The sequence below is a fragment of the Cyprinus carpio genome, chromosome A18, assembly GCF_018340385.1.
Source record: "Cyprinus carpio isolate SPL01 chromosome A18, ASM1834038v1, whole genome shotgun sequence".
NCBI classification, from domain to species: domain Eukaryota; kingdom Metazoa; phylum Chordata; class Actinopteri; order Cypriniformes; family Cyprinidae; genus Cyprinus; species Cyprinus carpio.
The window spans coordinates 4,192,323-4,212,455 of record NC_056589.1 but is presented as its reverse complement, the minus strand read 5'-3'; the positions used below and the strand labels follow the sequence as shown (position 1 = coordinate 4,212,455).

General features: G+C 37.7%; 1 protein-coding gene across 3 annotated transcripts in view; it reads right to left on the bottom strand.

Moving 5' to 3' along the window:
- The window catches only part of LOC109049972 (SH2 domain-containing adapter protein F-like), a 28,809-nt gene extending 10,030 nt beyond the window's left edge, over window positions 1-18,779 (bottom strand). The window contains exons 1-3 of one of the 3 annotated variants that reach the window (XM_042774812.1): window positions 18,500-18,779; window positions 16,758-16,844; window positions 3,679-3,822 (exon numbers count right to left, since the gene is read on the bottom strand). In XM_042774812.1, coding sequence (XP_042630746.1) covers window positions 3,679-3,822; window positions 16,758-16,844; window positions 18,500-18,764 — 496 coding nt within the window. In that variant the 5' untranslated portion in view covers window positions 18,765-18,779. The remainder of the gene's footprint in view (window positions 1-3,678; window positions 3,823-16,757; window positions 16,845-18,499) is intronic. The other 2 variants (XM_042774814.1, XM_042774813.1) reach the window with 2 other exon arrangements.
- Window positions 18,780-20,133: the final 1,354 nt, after the last annotated feature.

The window sequence follows — 20,133 nt, the reverse complement described above, 5'->3', positions numbered from 1 at the left end:
TTTATCTCAATTTCTTTTTTATTTCCAGTTAGTAGTTTTAGTGCTTCTACTTAAGCCTTTTGAGTGTTTTCTACTTAAGCTTATTTCCATTATTTTAGCTTTAGTTTAAAGGTTTTTCATTCTATATTTACACGTTTTTTTTCTTCGATCAGTAAGTCATGGCAACTTATGTTTTCACATTGCTTAAAGTCATCAAAATAAGTTACATAAAATTCAACATGTCTCTTTTTTTTCTTCTTTTTTTTTAAGTGGGCTTAGTGTAATTTAAGTTTAAATGACTTGTTGTTGATTATACTTAATTTAAGACAGCAACTGATCGTATGTGTTTACATTGAAATAGGTGGAAATTTCTTACAGTGTACACTTTATTTGCTTTCAGCTTTATTTTAAACTAACAAAAATGTTTTGTAGTTTTTAGTGTTTTTACTGTTTAGGGGTTTTAAATGTCTAATTCATTTTATTTTTTAAAGAGCAGGTCAGATGGGTTTTTGAAAAAATCTTCTCTTTTTTGCAGGTTATAACGTAGCTATCCGTAAATGAAAAAACAATCTGCAAAGTTGTTAATCAAAAAAGTGCATATAAACTAAAGATATTGTCTCTCAAAAGATAGAGTTGGTTCTGAATCGCCGTAACGAGTCGTTATATTTTCGACTCTTTTGCCTGTTACCGGTGTATGTCACTGGGTAACACATTTGCATAATCCCCGCCTGCCCGCGAAATACGAACAGAGTCTGATCTGCCCACAAACACTTCAGCAGTAGTTAGTGTGTTTACATCATGTTGAGAAGACGCGATGTTCAAGGATACCACAGAAATACAATCCGAACCTTTTGTTGTGTGCATGTCATTTTTCAAGAAACTGCTTCTCTAATCTGGGCTTTTATCTTCGTTGGCTTCTAATCTTCTTAATTTTAGGACTAACAAGCTCTATCCGAACCACGACCCTGGACAAGTAGTACGATTGATACGTTAGGTGTACATTTTCAATTTAGTGCTCAAAATATAATTTTTTTGTGCCAATATGTGAAGTACACCTAGTGCAGCTTTAGGTTTCCAGGTAAAGCACGATATTACTGTCTTACTGAAGTAGTTCTGATAATTCGCAGTGAACCTAAGAATATGTCGATTATTGTAGACTGACGTTGTTCTAATTACTTTGTTTAATAATAAAGAATGTAGTGTAGCACACAGACTTTATAATAATTGTGAAAATTGCTGTGTATTGGGCTGCACTGGCAGTTACAGGGTTAATGCGGGAGAGACGAGTGATTTCGGCTGGTGCTCCTCGTGATACAACTGTTCTGCGTTCCTGATTAAAAGTTAAGACCAAGATTGTCTTTTGTCTGTCTTTCTTCAAACATTACAGTAGACATATTTTGGTTTACAAACTGTATTGTTTAATCAGTTAGTCACATTAGCACTCGGCTAACGTATCCACCTAGTGTTCACAGTTTAGCAGCTAAACTTTAGCTGTGGACACGATTCGCTTGCATAAGTGTTTTTGTATTTTATGTCATTATAAGAACGGATTGACTATATTATTGTTTTATGTAAAGGTGCTTTTGTCAATGGTAGCGCTGGCTAACTGGCTCAAGGACTCATCTCTGTGCCAATCACAACAGGCTTGGCCAGCGGACCAATCAGAGCAAGTAGGCTTGAGGAAGGGAGGGGCTTGCTCCGAACTTGCTTGAAACAAATCATTTCCTAATCATTGGCAAATGACTCTAATATTAAATGTATATTCTGAGAAAATTACAATGTTTTCTGACCTTAGATGCATTTTAAACCTGATGTAGGGGACTCCAATACAATATTGGGACACTTTAAAATACCATATGACCTGCTCTTTAAGTTCAGTTTAAATTTACATTTAATACATTTGACTTAATTTCAGCTTTATATAAATGAACTAAAATGTCTTCTTTTCAATAGACTGTGGTGTTTTTAATAGCCTGGGGATCTGAATTTGGAGCATTAATCGCAGTGTATTTCCCTGATCTCTGTGAAACGACCCTTTAACCTGTTTATTCCTGTGAGGAAGTGGAGTGACGGGATCGTCTTACGGTTAATCTCTGGAGGAAAGGATCAATCCAATTTACAGGCGCCGCCGCGAAAAAAAAAAAAAACACGCGCTCAAATCCACACGCAGGCAGAAACACAAACCTTCACTTCACCGCCACACACATAAATCTGGATCTCCAGCGCGTACATGGGTGACACGCAACACCACTTTCAAGCATTCTTTGGTTTTATGGCGGCACCCCGATACAACACGTCTGAAATGGAAACGTGAATTCTAGTCATCTGATAGTGTAAAACTCTATTCCTGAGGATCTGAACATCTGTAATCTCTACGGGACAATCGCTTTTCCACATTTCACTGTCAAAGGACTGAAAAGCAATCGGGAAGCCTTGCGTGCGATTATTTTTACATGGAGGTGATAAACTGTGAAGGGAAACTCTAAAAACGGTCTGAGCAAGAAGTGTTTCTGAGAGTCGCAGCTGGATCTGCAGACGCTGAGCGCTGGACTCAAGCCTTCAGTCATTTTTCTGCTTCACTGGAAGCAAATGCTTTAATTTGGACAGTAGTGCAAGAAAGAGGCTTAAATTCCCCAGCAGCCCATTAACTTTATTGAGCATATGTGCTTTCATGAGTCCAAAAGCTCTTCACCTGTTTTCAGGAGCGAGAACAGAACAATACAATACAACCATCCTCAACAGAGCAAGACAAACACACAGACGCCAGTTCAGATTATTCAGCCTAATGGAACATTTGTTGGATCTAGAGTAACAATAAAAAATTAAATAAAATATAATAATTAATAATAATAATAATAAAAAAACTAAGAAAACAATTGTATATATACTTATACAGGATTAATATAATTAATACTTAATGTACTAAACTGAATTAACATTATTAATACACTCAAAATGGGAATATAAATAGTTAATTTTCCGGCTCAGTACAAAGTAAAAAATAAAAAAGTTTATATATATATATATATATATATATATATATATATAATATATATATATAATTATGTGTGTGTGTGTGTGTGTGTGTGTGTGTGTGTGTGTGTATAAATGTCTTGTATATTTCCAAGGCTTTTCCAATTCCAATGAGTTTTGACTCACAAAGAGTACTTTCTAGCCAATTAAATATTAAAATAAAATTTTAAATATAAATAAAAAATATGGGTTTTATATGAGCACGAACACTTTCTTAAAAAAGACTATAAGTAATAATTATAATCTACTAAAATAAATGGGGTTAGCACATTGCTGGCTTAGAATAAAAATAAATAAATAAATAAATAAAAGAGATTGTAAGAGTTTGAAATGAAAAAAAAAAAACAATGGCACAGGTGTTAGAAATAAAGTCACACAGTAAAATTTAAAGTGATATTCTGAGATATAAAGTCAAATTGACGAGAAATCAAGTAGCAATTATGAGAAACAAACTCACATTGAAACTGAAACTTCAAGATAGTCAATCCACAGGAGACATGTGTGAGATTATCCGAGAAATGCAGGCCAAAGTCATCATTTAATCTCATTATAGACTATAACTGAGACGTTAGAGATGTTCTGATTGTGTGAACTGAACTGAACTGAACTGACAGAGGTCTGGAGGGACGTGTGCAGCGTTCGGGACGAGGACGAGGACGAACCCACCGTGCTGGAGCTGGTCGCAGGCCGAGGCTGTGGTGTTGAGTCCCGGAGAGGACGGAGCCTCCACCGCCTCCATCAGAGGAGGACCGGTGTTGAGCTGCCCGACCGGAGGAGGCCACGGCAGATCCTTAATGACCTTAATCTCTACTGCAGACAGAAGCAGAGAACAGGAGAGAGACAGAGAGACAGAGGGAGGGCAGGAGAGATGGAGAGAGGAGCGTCAGTGAAGGCAGGATCAGGTCAGCAGGGCAAACAGTCACAGACTGGAAACAGGAAACAGGAAACAGGAAGGAACCAGGAAACAAACAGTGATGGAGAGCACTCAGGATTGTGCCTGTCAAACACAAACACCTACAGACCTCAGGATTCACCCCACATCTGATTTCTGATGCTCTAAATGATTAAACTCTGCCATCTTCTGCTACTTTCTCAAGTAAAGGTCAGAATAACTGCAGTAATATCTCCAGATGAACTCTTACTGGACTGAAGCAGCTCAGCTTTACTTGATTCTCCATCAATCATGTTTTAGAGTCTCAAATCTGATCATCAGGATCTTTTGAGGAGCGTTTGTTTCCTGAAGCTTTACTTTCACTGTTCCTCAGCGGAGGAATGATCTTCACAAGCCTCCAGAAAACATCTCACATCTTCTGAGGAGCCTTTATTTCTTCATCTCTCAATCACTGCATTATATGTTTGGATCATTTACATCTCATCTTATTACTGGAGATATAGAGCACAGACTCATATTTAGATCATTTTATGCCAGTATCTGCTCTACTGTTAGAAAGATCTCATTGATTTACATTACAAGCAGAATTTCATCTTAGAAATATCAGCATCTGTACCAAACTGCAAATTTTTTTCTCAGTTTGATTCTCTGATTAAAATTGAGCTGTTTTTCCTCCATATTTTCACTGTATATGAGCCATAAAAGCCTGATGGATCAAATATGATGCACAAAAAAGCACATGTGCAAACTAGTGCAACAAGTCGACTCCTAGGAAAGACGGTCAGAAGTCTGTGGGATTCAGATGAATTTTTTCTCCAGATTACACGGTTCATCAGGAGTACACACACACTGTAGCACCTCCGTATGCTGCTTTCATTACACACGTGTCAGATCTTGTCTGGTGTGTTATTCAAAGACAATAAACGGTGTCTACTACAGCATGGAGCAATGCACTTTTCTCTTTCTCTCTCTATTAATGCAGCTTTGCTGAATGTAATCGTGGAGAGGCGCACCCATCCGGTGACAGCAAATCTATTCTCAGGAACATCCCACTCTTTTAGCAGAGAAGCGGATCCATATCATAACAGCTCTGAGAGCGTATGAGGCTCTGCAGAGGCTGGTTTATACCCTTTGGGATGCATTTCTGGGTAAATAGTGTTATAATAGCTAGAAATTAAATTGCACATTTAACAGAGTGAAAGACAGGCAGACCAAAGTCACAAAGCCCTCGTCTAGAGATGAGAAAACCCTTCATCCAGCTGCTCACAAACCAAAAACCTGATTACTAATAAAAATAAGGATGCACAATATTAAAAATCTGGCTGATGCCAATAATTAATTTTAATGTTATGGCCACAACATGAACTGAGCTGAAAAGCATTAAACAGACTTATTGAGACACTACTGTTTTTTTAGAGCTGCTCTGAAGCAGAATATGAATATTGTCTCAAAAACAATAAAGTTTGCATCATCGATTCTGTTATTTTACTGCTTTTCGCTGTAAAGCTGCTTTGAAACAAACTGTATTGTATAAAGCGCTATAGAAATAAATGTGAAATAACTAAAAAATGTCTGAAAATAAAATGATATCATATATTTTGACCATATGAATTAATTACACTAAAAACATAAAATGCATATTCATTCTGAAGTTTAATAAAGATTTAAAGATAAAGATTTAACAGTCTTATTAAACTATTAGTGTTTTTAAAGATTATAAAGATTTAACAGTCTTATTAAACTATTAGTGTTTTTAAAGATTAATTTAAGTGAGTGTTAGATGAGGACAGAGGTGATCTAAATGTTGAAAAAGAGAGAAAATTAGCACAAACAATTAACTATCCCAGACTGCCTGATACTGATAAATTAAAAATATATTTGGTAACACTTAAAGCCTCTATGTATAATGCATAATAAAGCATTCCATAATGTATGCTGCAATACATTATATCTTTCATAAATAATTGTTGCCAAAGTGAACATGCATTATCATATTTGAAAGTTTGTTTAACGTGTTTTAATGCATTATACTTTCTAAAAGTATAACAATTAATAGATAAGTTACAATGTATTATAACTGCAGTTACAATTATTCACGAGATCATACAATGCATTATAGGTGCATAACAATGCATAATTAATGCTTTAAAAATGATTTTATAATGCATTATATATAACCGTTTAAGTAAAGTGTTACCATATATTTTAACAAAATATTGTGCATTGTGCAATAAGGACAGAGATTACAGGAAAAGGAAGTATATTATGTCATTACCATGTTATCACTATGTTATTACCATGTCAGTTCAAGGTCCTAAAAACCATGGTACAGTTCAATTCTTCTTCAGCATAGCTTGACATGTGTCTATATTTGACTATATTTATCTTCAGTAGACAGAAATGTGGCTGTGGTGTCTATATGTGAACACCTTTGTGATTATTAATAAAAAAAATAGACTGCCACTGAGAAATTAAAAATATATTTTACCAACATAAAAATATATAAAAATATATTTCCCCATAAAGCACACAAACAATACTATAATCATGTTATTACTGTGTTATTACTACTGTTATTACATGTATTACTGTGTTATTACTACTGTTATTACATGTTATTACTGTGTTAGTACAATGTTATTAACATGCTAGTTCAAGGTATTGTATAAAACTACTACTAATGGCCAAGCTATTTTGAAGGAGTAACAGTTTGGTCCATATTTGACTATAATTTAACTTCAGCAGATAGAAACGTGACTGCAGCGTCTGTGCATGAGTGTATTTGTGTTCATTAATTCCTTCGCATTAGTGCAGCTTCTTGCATCTCGACTCTTCGCAGTGACCACTGCTGTGCCAGTTAATTAAAAACACCAGAGAGTGAGTCGGTGTACACTGGGAGTTAGAAATGAGACGTCGCTGTCACTTAAGCCCCGAACCGCCGCATCTATTTATTAATAAAACAAGCAACAAATCCCTTCATTCTGCTTTCTGTGCATCTTCTCCCTGTTGGTGCGCTGACAGAAACAGCTCGGCATGACATGCAAAACAAAAAAAACAGCACAAACAAACAAAAGCTCCTCCGGAGGCCGGACAGATCTCTGAAATACAAAGCAAACGCACTTGTGATTCATTTGGCATCGGATGCTTTCAGCGCTTGACAGGCGAACGACCCGAACTGTCTGCGCATTCCAAAGTAAAGCTGGCGGTTTGTTGTTTTGACTGCGCTGTCTCGTTTCACGAGCTGATAAACGCACTCCTCCAAGCACTCGGTTATGAACTCGCCCTTGTTTTTGACTCCTGAGGGCTCTACGTGAGCAACTTCTAGATAAAACATTAAGCAGGAATCTCGGCTAGCACTCATGATATGATGGCGGTTGACAGAGTCGCCATTATCCACCGGCGTTTTGCTGAACGGAGCCGATCTAGCGAGGTCAGCCTCTTTGACAGCTCATATAATAGCTTCCTCCACAGCGGCTGAAGTGAAGGCCTGCCAGCAGCCTGATTAAAGAGCTAATTCTCATTGGGTGCCGCAGATTAGTGTGTAATTGTTTTGGGAGAGCGGAGCTTCGCCTCTTGGCTGTAGGAAGGCAGAAGTGAATTCGCACCGGTCGCACACATTCACTGCCACCCAGATAAGATGAATTGTGTATATTGGCTCTTCCACACTGAAGCTGAACTCGGTCGAGAGGCTTCTAAGCCAAAAAGCTGTTTGCATGTTCAGGCGTCGGAGGAGTTCTTTGAAAGCACTCGGTCCTGTCGGTAATGCACCATATTGTGAGGATTAGTGCGTTTTAGAGCCTTGGCAAAATCCCTCGTGCTAAATGAGTGTGTTGGTAAACACCAGCCCTGGAGGAGGAGGAGGAAGAGGAGGAAGAGGAGGAGGAGGAAGATGAAGAAGAGGAGGAGGAAGAGGAAGAGGAAGAGGAGGAGGAGGAGGAGGAGGAAGATGAAGAAGAGGAAGAGGAAGAGGAGGAGGAGGAGGAGGAAGATGAAGAAGAGGAAGAGGAAGAGGAGGAGGAAGATGAATACAGGATGAAAACGATGACAAGGAGGGGAAGAAAAGGAGAAGAAGAAGAAGAAGAAAAAGAAAGAGAATGAAAACGATGAAAAAGAAGACAAAGAAAAGAAGGAGGAGGAGGAGGAGGAAGAGTAGATAAGGAGGAAGATGAGGAGAGGGGAAAAGGAGGAAGAGAGGAAGAGGAAGGGAGGCAGGAGGTGATGTTTTGTCTTCATTTCAGGGTATTTTCAAACTTCGCTCGTTTCAGGGCTCTGGCAAGAATTTTGGCTTATGCTTTAATGTGAAAACGTGAAATTAATTGAACCGAAGGGATTTCAACAGAAGATTGCTTTCATTTTTTACATATTCAAACACACGATGAATGAATTTAAAGCAAACTGAAACTGCTTAAAGTGAAATGAACTGAGACCATGTAAAAAGGTGGTCTGAGTGTTCGCTTAGGTCCATGGTGTGCTTTTGATACACATTTACGCTAAGTGCATAAGGTAAAATTCATTAAATCAATATATATGCATTATCTATCTATATCTATATCTATATATATATATATATATATATATATATATTATATATATATTTCACACATTAAACTGACATTTAGGTACGCGCCTTCAAAAAAAATAATTTTTATCTCCACTTAAATAAATACAAATATATTTATCATTAATTCACACACAAAAATAACAATTATGAAGCACATGCTTAGAATGAACAGTGCTATCATTCATTAGTGTGGAGGCTAACACAGTTATTGTTATAGTTATCTTATAGTTATCTTCAGTGGTAGAGCATTGTGTTAGCAGTGCAAAAGGTTGTGGGTTCAATTCCCAGGGAACACACATGGTAAAAAAAAAAAAAAAAAAAAAAATGTATAGCCTGAATGAAAGCGTTTACATAAATGTAAATGTTACACTCAATGATCTCAGATAAACTGCATTTTCGGGACAAAAGTCCCCTGTCCATTGAAATACTTTGAGTTTAGTTTTGAGTTTAGTTCTTTTAAAGAGAAGGGTAAAAAACAGACACATGAAGCAGGCGAACGGTGGGATCACGAGGACTCCAGAGTATCATTTGCGTTTGCTGTTCTCTCTCAAAAGAAATGATTTTATGATTGCAAGGGCACAGCAACACCACTTACATCAGCAATTACACACTGCTGCTTTGAACAGACGCTCTTCTGCTCTCTCTCACAGCTCATTTTACCAAATTACAACAAATGAGGAACCCGCTGTCACCAAATAATAGCCAATTTAATAAAAGTGGCAGAAGTGCTGCAATATTACAAGCACCAGCCTCAGATGAATGCTGCTACACACACACACACACACACACACACACACACACACACACACACATATATATACAGTCAGCAACAGCTTTGAACTTTGGCTGAGCTCCTCGATCTGTCACGGCTCGAGATGATGAGTGAGTCTTACACACAGTGTCTGTTCGCTGTCCTTTGCTTGAACCGACAGCAAAATTGGGGGAACAGAGTGTGCAAAAGAAGCTGCCTCGATTTCCCACAATTCCCCTGGGCAGAGCTCAGGCAGGCCGGCCGGTTCATCTCATGCTCCAGATTTGAAAGCAATCGTACAGCTGAGATGCTGAAGACTCAGTAACATCCACAAATCACTCCTCTGCTTTCTGATGAACAGTCATTCTGGCCGAATCCAAGACAGATGTGACTTTGAGGAGCGCTCGTTCTCCTAAATCATCTCTCGATCAGCTGCTGGCAGATTGTGCATATTTAAAACATGGGGGTGTGAGGTAATTATACGGTGAAAACGTGGTAAAGTGTGTTGCCTACGCCTCGCACGCAATTACAAAAGCAGCTTTTTAAAGAGCTCTCAGCCGTTTCTGTGGCGTTGCAGCGCTGCCATCTGTGATGAAACAGCCAACCTACGTTCTGTTAGTGTGAGCAGATTTCTGCTGCTGGATGCGTCTGATAGAAGCCTAAACCTTCTCAGGAAGAAGACTTTTCTTAAGATTAATTCTAAGATGTTTGTAAGAATGTTCCTAAATGCATTTCTTGCATGCACTTCGGAAATCAAGTGCTTTCTTAACCCTCATAATGCATTCAGGTCTGTTCTGATCTGAAAGAGATACAAAACAATGTCTAACAAATGCACAGTTTTTAGTAAGCGAACAAAACCTTTACAAATCTTTTAAGACACTCAAAACATTCATTCATTCTTTTTGTATTTTTTTTGACCCGGGTATGTATGTAAATGGAGCACCATTAGGTGTTAAAATACATTCTGTACAATTATCTATGAAGTTATATTAGTGTCTAAAACGTTTGTAAAATATATTCATGTTCATCAACAAAATATGTCACCTTTTGACGAACCATTGCAGCATGAAAAACAGATCAGTTTTTTTTCATCTGAAAGCAAATGTTTGTGTAAGTAAAATGATTTTATTTTGAAAATGTTCAGAGTAATATTTAGGTGTTTTGATGTTGTATTGTTTTTGCATTAATAACATTGTAATGATGTCATATTATGTATTATCCACATTTACTCATTAAAGAGAAGTTGTTAATCAGATATAATATGGTTTTGGCTGAAAAATATTAATTGATTTATATATTTTTTTAAATATTTTTTTAATGCATTATGAGAGTTAAGAACTTTTTTTTACAGTGACAGGTTTTAGTGTATATATGATTGTATGCAAACACCTAACAAAAACAAAAAAAAAAACCTTCAAACTATTCAAACTTTTTTGCCAATCGCAGACCATTATAATCATAAGTGTGCACACTTTTCATCACTTACCAGCTTGATGAGAGTTCAACATTTGCTGTTGTATTGTTAATGTGTTGTGTGTTTTAAAGTAATTTTTTTCAAAATCTGTCTCATAATTGGTGCATCTGTTGCATTCATTTGCTCTCTCTCTAGAGTGAATGTGTTGATGTATGTCTGCGCTCATATGTGCTGAAAATTATGTTGAAACTATAAAATTAAAAAAGTCACGTCACGCATAGCCATGACCATTTTACATGATTAATCACTAGTGTCTTATCTTTAAGAGCTGATTTAGGATGATTTTTCAAGAACATTCTTTTCAGGAAGACAGACTCTTCATTATAAATCTATTATTATTGTACTCATCTTATAAAGTGATCGTGTCTCTTCAGAAGACTTGGATTCAAAGTGTTTGATTCATATGGATTGATTTAATTACGCCTTTAGAACCTTTTTGGATTTTATAAGTTTTGGTCACTTGGACTTTCAACAGAGAGACGGAAACCTGAGAGGTTTTAATGAAAAACATGAGCCAAAGTCATATGGGTTTGGAACCCCTTACAAAAAAGAAGTTTATACAAGTGTGCTATTAGTATACTTTTAAACTAAAAATAGGAAAGCATGCTTTTAGTTTACTTTTTATGTACTGCTCAGAAATATACTTAAAATGACATTTAAGTATACTTGATTTATACTTACACAGTCTAAATATATTTGAGCTATACTTGTGCTCCTAGAATCTGTGTTTTCATTGTTATACAGTAGAGGGCGCTAGTACACATCTTCTGTACAGAATTTCCAAAAAAACACAAATCAAGAAGAAAAAGAAACAACAGATACTAACACATGTAACACGATCATCTGACGTGAAACAGCATCAGAACTGTAACGTTATGGAATAAAATGTCGACCGATGAAGAAGTAATAATTTCAGTCAAGCTTTGGGGTGTTGATCGACTCCATCTACGTTTTGATTATCATTCTGAATCAAATTCATAGACTTTTTCAGCTTTTTGTTTAAAATGTCATTTCTTTATTTTTTATGAAACTTACCCACATTAAAGTGTTTAAAAAAGACTGCATGAAGCAAGAATAAAATGTTTTTGTTTACAATCAGATACTCTGTTCTTTCTTTGGATGTTTTGTATGTTCAGATATTCATATAACAAAATATACACAAATTAAAACCTAAATATTGACATAGTAGTATAAAGTATGATGTGAAATTCACTTAAAGAAAACTTATGAGTATACTTGCAGTATAAAACTACTAAACTAGTGTTTACTGAGACTATACTTCAAAGTGAACAAAGTATTTAATTAGTAAACTATCAGTATACCAATGAGTTCACGTTTAGTATAATTGCAGTACAAACTACAAACATAGAGGTAAACTAGTTGTGTACTCAAAGTTTACTAGTGTTATACTTAAAGTATACTTAAAATATATACTTTTATATACTAGAAAGTGGGCCAATTTAGTCCCAACGAGTATTGAAACAGTACACTTACAAGTATACTACTAGAACACTGATATTTTTATACATGCTACATAAAGTATGCTTAAAAATATACTTGAACTTTACTTAAGTATACTTAATAAAATAAACTTGAAGTATACTACTTTTTGGTAAGGGACAACATGACGGGGAGTAAAAGATGATAGAATTTACAGAAAATAAGCAGGTTTTTTTGTTGTTGTTGTTAAGAATGCTCCATAAATCTGGCCTCAGGTGTGTGTGTGTGTGTGTGTGTGTGTGAAGATAAGCCCTGTGGCATTTCTGTCTCTGAAATGGCGCCTTTGAGCTCCATGAAAGCAGCATGTAAGAACATGACAGAATACTTTTATCACTGTGTGTGTGTGTGTGTGTGTGTGTGTGTGTGTGTGTGTGTGAGATCATGACAGAAGACTGTTATCACACCGCAGCAGCAGCATGAGAATAAGACAGAGGGCAGCGTCTGTCATGCAGTCAGTGTTTGAGACGGACAGCTGGATTAATAACATGCAGACAGATCAGGAGCAGACTGAGATGGTCTGTGGCGCAGTATAGAGGCGTCAGTCCTGTTTTACAGTTAATATACAGTTACATTCACATAGTGACAATGCTTTTATAAACAAACTGACTGTTACATTTCCACACTGTGTGAATAAAACCACACTACTCTTACATCAGGTCATGTGATCTGAACCGCATACAGTTATCATACACCTAAAATACTCCATAATAACACTTCCTCCAGTGAAAAAGTGTTCTGGTGTGAATCAGGAGAGAAATCTGCACAGATCAAGCAGCGTTTGTTTAAACAGCTCTAAACAAATATGTGTCTGGATTTTGATGTGAGAGACAACAGCAGATGCACTTTTTCACTGGAGGAAGTGTTATTATGGATTATAGACTCTATGTATTTGAGTTAAAAACGTCTTAATGCTGGATGTGTTTCATCTTCTGTCTTCTCCAGATGTTCACTGATGGACTGGAGTGCTGTGGATTACTTGTGGATTATTGTGATGTTTTATCAGCTGTTTGGACTCTCATTCTGACGGCACCCATTCACTGCAGAGCATCCATTGCTGAGCAAATTTTCCGTAAATTACTTTACTATTAAGCCTATACGTAAAAAAAAAAAAATTTAATTTAATTCAATGCATTCCTTGCCACCTTCCTTGTACTTATTTCTGAACTATCCTAGCAATTTCACTGCAGTATAAGTCATTCCTTGTACATGAAAATAAACAGCTGCTTTTATATTTTAGGAAAGAGTTCATTATATCTGTGACATCAAAGAGTTTGAAAACCCCTGGCTTAAGTCATCAAATACCTTTAGTCACCACTCACTGTGTTTGTAAGTAGAGCAGTTTTTAGAGTTCTTCCATATGTAACACAGACACGCTTTCAAAGGACGAGAGGCTTTCCAGAAAACTGTGTGTGCTTTTCGGTTTCACCACCTGGGTTTATCTTTAAAAACACACACACACACACACACACACACACACACACACACACACACACACACACACACACACACACACACACACACACACACACATTCTTTAGTGTCGTCACATCTGCACTCATCAGTCACTCTGTGCCTATATGTGGTGTGTGAGGAGGCAGCAGATAACCAGATGACTAATTAGGTGACACACAAGTGCACAACCCTGCAGTGACCTACACAAGCACATATCAGCATCGGGCTGAAAGCAGCGCATTGATAAACGCATGAGTGAATGCAACACACACACGCAGCACATGCTTTAATGAATAAACCTGGCGGTAAATAAATATCGGGAGCTGTACGCATTGCAGTGACTCAAATGCACTGCAGCTCACCACAAGCTGATTTTAATGTTGTGTGTTTCGTCGGAGCAAACGAAGATTGATGAAATAGAAACATATATACGCCGCAGCGCTCGGTAATAACTAAGGCACTCATTTATGCTAAGTGCAATATTTCTACCGTTCGCTCTGCGTCACCTCGACTTCACAACAAACTGCATTTATCCTAATCAAGCATCTGCATTTTACAAGCTGACAGACGAACTCGGTATGTAAATAAGACAAATTCTGGCACAAAAAAAAAAATGGCAGGACTAGAAATGCAAGTGGCGAATATTACATTATTCATGTAATAATGAAAACTAGCGAAATGCAAATACAATGTAAATCTCTTCAACAGACACTGACCCAGAAACAGCCATAATCTTCTCCCTTAAAGGAACAGCTCACCCAAAAATTAACATTTGCTGAAAATTTACTCACTTCATGGGAACAGATTTGGAAAGTGAATGGGTGCCGTCAGAATGAGAGTCCAAACAGCTGATAAAAACATCACAATAATCCACAAGTACTTGTGGATTATTGTGATGTTTCTACAGCTGTTTGGACTCTCATTCTGACGGCACCCATTCACTGCAGAGCATCCATTGCTGAGACACTGATGCAATGCTACTTTTTTTACGAATCTGATCAAAAAACAAACTCATCTACATCTGGGATGGCCTGACGGTGAGCACATTTTCAGCTCATTTTCATCTTTGGGTGAACTGTTCCTTTAAGTGCTGTATACACAAAGCCTCCATTTATGGAAAGACCCTAATGAGCGTTTCTCTCATGTCGTGACCTCAGGATGACCTTTTAACCTCTGAGATCAGGGGTTTAGCGTTGAGACGGGCTCCAGACTGCTTACCAGACGTCTCGAGGGTGTTCTGCTATGATTGACGTTCCTTGCAGATTTCTTTTTGAACATTTTTCTGAAGGCAGAGGAATGTGAGTATTAAGGGTCTGTGGGGAGGTTACTCTGAGGATCTGGTGGCAAGCCAGAGGCCTAACGACTGATTTCCGATTTCTCTGCTTCCTGGCGGAAAGAAACGTCAAAGCATGCTTTATCTACATTGAAGCGGATTGGCGAGAGGTATAAGCAGTCGAAAAACTAGGACAAAGACATGTGGGAAATAATAAAGTCTTTGAAAGCTGCGTCTGTCTGACTGACAACAAAGAACTGTGATTTGCTCTCAAAGGAGAAGACGATTCGCCGTGATCCTCATTTAACACAGTAAAGTCATTATCACAGTTAAAACAAAATCCACACAGATCCAAATTAATTACACATTAATGCATAAAACACAAGAATATTACACAAGAAATGTAGCTTATGCGTAATCAACAGCATTTGAGATCAGTTACCAATTCATCTTTTTAAAGTAGGACTACTTTTCTAGGCAGATGAATTTATAGTCGTGCATTCCAATGTGATTTCTGTGCTGTCTAGGATCCTTGCATACCGTATATTATGCAAAAAACAAAAAGAAAAAGTTTATCAGGTTGACATGGTTGTGTTATAAATTGAAGAAGAAGTGAAATTATGCTTTTTAGTCGCACTAGTTTTGTGCTAACTTTAACTTGTGACCAATAAGTTTGGTTAAAGGGATAGTTCACCCAAAAATGAATATTTGATGTTTATCTGCTGACCCCCAGGGCATCCAAGATGTAGGTGACTTTGTTTCTTCAGTAGAACACAAATTAAAATTTTGAACTCCAGCCGTTGCAGTCTCTCAGTCGTATAATGCATGGCAATGGAAACAAAATCTATGAGAGTAAAAAAAAAAAAAAAAACCGTACAGAAGAATCCAAATTAAACCCTGCGGCTTGTGACGATACATTGATGTGTAAAGATAATTGTATTTATATCGTTTTCGTCCACTTGAGAGATAGGTGGCGGTAATGCACTTATAAGTCTGCAATCTACCATAAAGCAAGAAGAAGAAGATGCCTCACGCGCTTGCTGCTGTGAAGCGCGTTCACAAGAGTAATCAGAGGTAAAAAACGATATAAATACTGTTCAGTTTCTTGCACAGACTGATCGTTTTGTATCTTTACACATCAATGTATCGTCACAAGCCGCAGGGTTTAATTTGGATTTTTGTGTGCATGTTTTTTTTACTCTCATATATTTTGTTAGCATTGCCATGCATTATACGACTGAGAGACTGCAACGGCTGAAGCTAAAAATCATAATTTGTGTTCTACTGAAGAAACAAAGTCACCTACATCTTGGATGCCCTGGGGGTATGCAGATAAACATCAAATTTTAATTTTTGGGTGAACTATCACTTTAAGGATGAAAAATCATCTAACACAAATTATATATAATATTTAGAGAATATTAGAGCTATTTTTACATTTGAAAAATCTGAAACAGGTGTGTTAAATAAGAGTGACATGCAAAATATGCAGAGCTGTGGTATGGAGGACTATATACATATATATGTATATATAGTTTACAAATTTACATAACATTTCATTTTATGTAAGTTTTATGGCCATACTATGAAAACGGTGTGTATTTTCAACTTCCACTGAAAGTGTATCATGTTTTTAGTTTTTATAAACTGATGCACAGGTCAAATTCATCAGCTGTCATCAGCATAGAGCTTAATCTGTATTTGTAACCCAGAATAATTCTTTAAGAGAAAGAGAAACTATAGGGATATTTTTCTGCGAGGTAAAACAGCAGTGAACTCCTGTGATGCTAATTCAGTCATAAATCCATGCAGACAGAGAGGAAAGCCTGTGTGCCGCAGTACCTGAGGAGGATCTAGAGATGTGGACATCTCTCCTGGACGCTCCGCTGCTCGTGTCCTCACGACTAATGCAGTCATAACAGAGCAGTGCTGCTCCACACACACACACACACAGGACAAAAAAATGCAAAAGAAAAAGGAAAGGAACACCTTTCAAGAACTGATGCACAAAAATCTATCTGCTTGAAATTTTATTTGTCAAAAAAATCCAAATAACTCTGTTGAACAGCCATGTTTAGTTATACCTGAGTTAGTCATGTGTCCCTGAGCCAAACCTTCAGCCGACACACAATCACCACACCTGACGGACACACACACACACACACACCTCCAGATCCGTCCACAGGTGAGCGTCAGACGGACGGAGAAAGCATGCAGACTTTCTCACACACGTCTGTCTGCAGTCACCCGGAGAGACGAGGGAGAGTTCACCCAAATATGAAAATTCTGTCATTCACTCACCCTCATGTTGTTCCAACCCTGCATGAGTTTCTTTCTTCTGCTCAACACAAAGATGATGCCTTGAAGAACACTGGTAACCAAACAGCCGACGGTAGCCACTGACTTCCACAGTATTTTTTTATTTTTGTTGTTCATACTTTGGAAGTCAGTGGAGACCAGCAACTGTTTGGTTATGAGCATACTTCAAAATATCATCTTTTGTGTGAACCAGCTTAAAGAAATGCATACAGGTTTGGAACAACATGAGGGTGAGTAAATGATGACAGAATTTACATCTTTGGGCTGAAATGAGCCGTTCCTGAAGTCTCGACTGAAGAACAAAGCTGCTAGCATTCAGAGAGAGAGGAAGAGATACTGTAAGCAGAAAAACTCCCAGCATTCCCAGAAACAGGCGGATACGGCAACGGCTGAGATATTAAAATGAGCCTGTTTACACATTCAAGTTGATTTGCAATGAAAATGTTTGAGACTTTATGCTCCAACGTATTCAGTAAAGAGTGAGACCTCCACCAATGAGAAACTAGGATTAAATTAACAATCACAGGCAAAACACAAAAATGAACTTTCACCAAACACATTTAATAAATAGCAAAGAGAAAATGATCTAATTTATATAAACGATGCCGCAGTTACACTAGACTTTAACCGTGCATCAATTCTTCAAACTCTGCAATGGTGGTAATATAACGACACACTCAGTGTCATCTTTTTTTAAAAAAGAATAATATACAAACAAAATACAACAACATGCACTTTACTGCAACAATGCCATACTGCAGATTTAAAGTTTGCTTGCAATTAAATTAAAATCTCCTACACTTCACACTCTCACATTCATAGGTCAGAGTTCATCATTTCGCGTGAGCTTGTTTCCGGTCTCCTGCACTTGCATGCATATAACTGGAAGTGTAGCATGACCATCGCTTGAGTTGGAAACTGCAGTATTTTACTAAATATTTTGCTACAAAATGCCACACAAGGGTTCGAATGAACCATTGCATGAATCCTTTTTAACCAGTTTATTTATATGAATCATCTAGACGAACCAATTCACTAAAATGAAGCACTGCAACAAAATAAACAAAAGTAGAAAAGCTAGTGTTTCGGAGACAGCTGAGCAACTAAGTTAGTAGCATCACTACTTTAGTTAGTAACTCCCCAACATCACCCACCACCAACAGAACCGGACACAGGACAGTAATATTTCTGACTGTTCAGTATTATTAATCACTAGTGGATAAACAATCATCACAAATGTATAGACTGAGTGAAGCGGGCCGAACCTGCGAAGGCTTTGGATATGCGGTCTTTCTTCCACTCCCAGGGCTGGTCGTACTCCTCCGGCGGCCTCTCGTCGTCCTGCGGTAATCTGCTCTCGCGGGAACACAAGCCTCCGTCTGGATCTCCTCCGTTCTCCTCCGGCTCGTACGGGGTGTCGTAGAGAGGAAGCTGCCGCACCGGAGTCTTTAGGAGCGCGACCGCCTCGGATTTCTGCCAAACGAAGACAGGAGAAGACAAAATATCAACAGTCTGTGCTGGTATCAGCATGCTGTATGCATTTAGCAGGCGCTTTTATACAAAGGTACACACATAAGAAATTCATCACAGAGCCAACAATATTCATGGTTTATAATGCCGGGTTTATTTGAAAGCGAGAATAGGATGCACTTTTAGCAACCAAATTAATCAACATACACCAACATTTTCAGTCAAAATCCCAAATGTGTTTTTCCCAAGTTTAGTCAAAAGCTGTCTTTTAGCTGCAGGGTGCATGTTTCAGACAGCCTCGTTATACATTCAGACATGGTTCATACTAAGTGCTTAAAGGTTTCAGTGAAACGAACAAAAAACAAAGCCAAAACACCTGAACATGCTGTGCTTAATGGTCAGGCCTGCGGCACTCAGAGGAAACCATCTCCAAAAACCCCAGAGTCTCATCTGAACACGACAGAGAACAGCCCGAGACAAACCAGAGACAAACCAGAGCTCATGTCCTGCTAAACATGCTCCCAATGAGTGTGTGTGTGACAAACACTAAAGTCAGACTAAACATATGCGTTCACTTTACTGGAGTAGTAATTATCTATACACTATTACAACAGTCCCTTCACAGCTGCTGCTCTCATAAACACAGTTACTCGATACATACAGCATCTTCAACAAAATGCATATTTAACATTGCACAGTCAGAATGATCACACTTCTGTTCTATTGCGGTCCGTCTGTTGTATGTGCATGTGCACAACGGCGCTCGTTCAGTGAAGTTTAAGGAGTGTCACTTTCTGTCAGGATGAGACAGAGACAGAGACTTTCTGCAAAACGTGCTTTTTGAACATTTACACAGAAAAAATACAGGCCCTGTAAAGTGAAAATGCATTCAAAAGGAACATGCATCCATCAAAGCACATGTCAGCAAATAGTGTTAAACCATATGCTTATGTTTGAAGCTTAATAAGAAGCTTTCTCATGTTTAGGACAACGTGGGTCATGCACTTTTCCCGCAGCAGCTCACCGTGTGTCCTCAGCTATATCTCAGACACGTTTGTCCATAGAAGTGTGTTATTTACTGCTCTAAAGTGATGTGACTGGTGGACATTTTATGTGCACAGTGTGCAGTTATTAATTAATAATCAAATTCACTTTTGATTATAATTAAGTTTTTTCAACTAGTTGTTGCCGTTTGTTTAATGAATGCTGGTGACCTCCAGACTCAAAGTCGGCTGTATGACACTTCATACTGATGAAGAACAACAAACACACTGCAGTCCTAAGTGTAGCTCTGTGCTTGACCTCCAGGGGTCACTGGAAACTGGACTGCAGAAACTATCTGTCACCCCTCACTACAAATCACAGGAATCATGTGTCACTCCAGTACGCGGTTTGTCCAATGCTCTCTCTCTAACAGCGCAAGCATCTC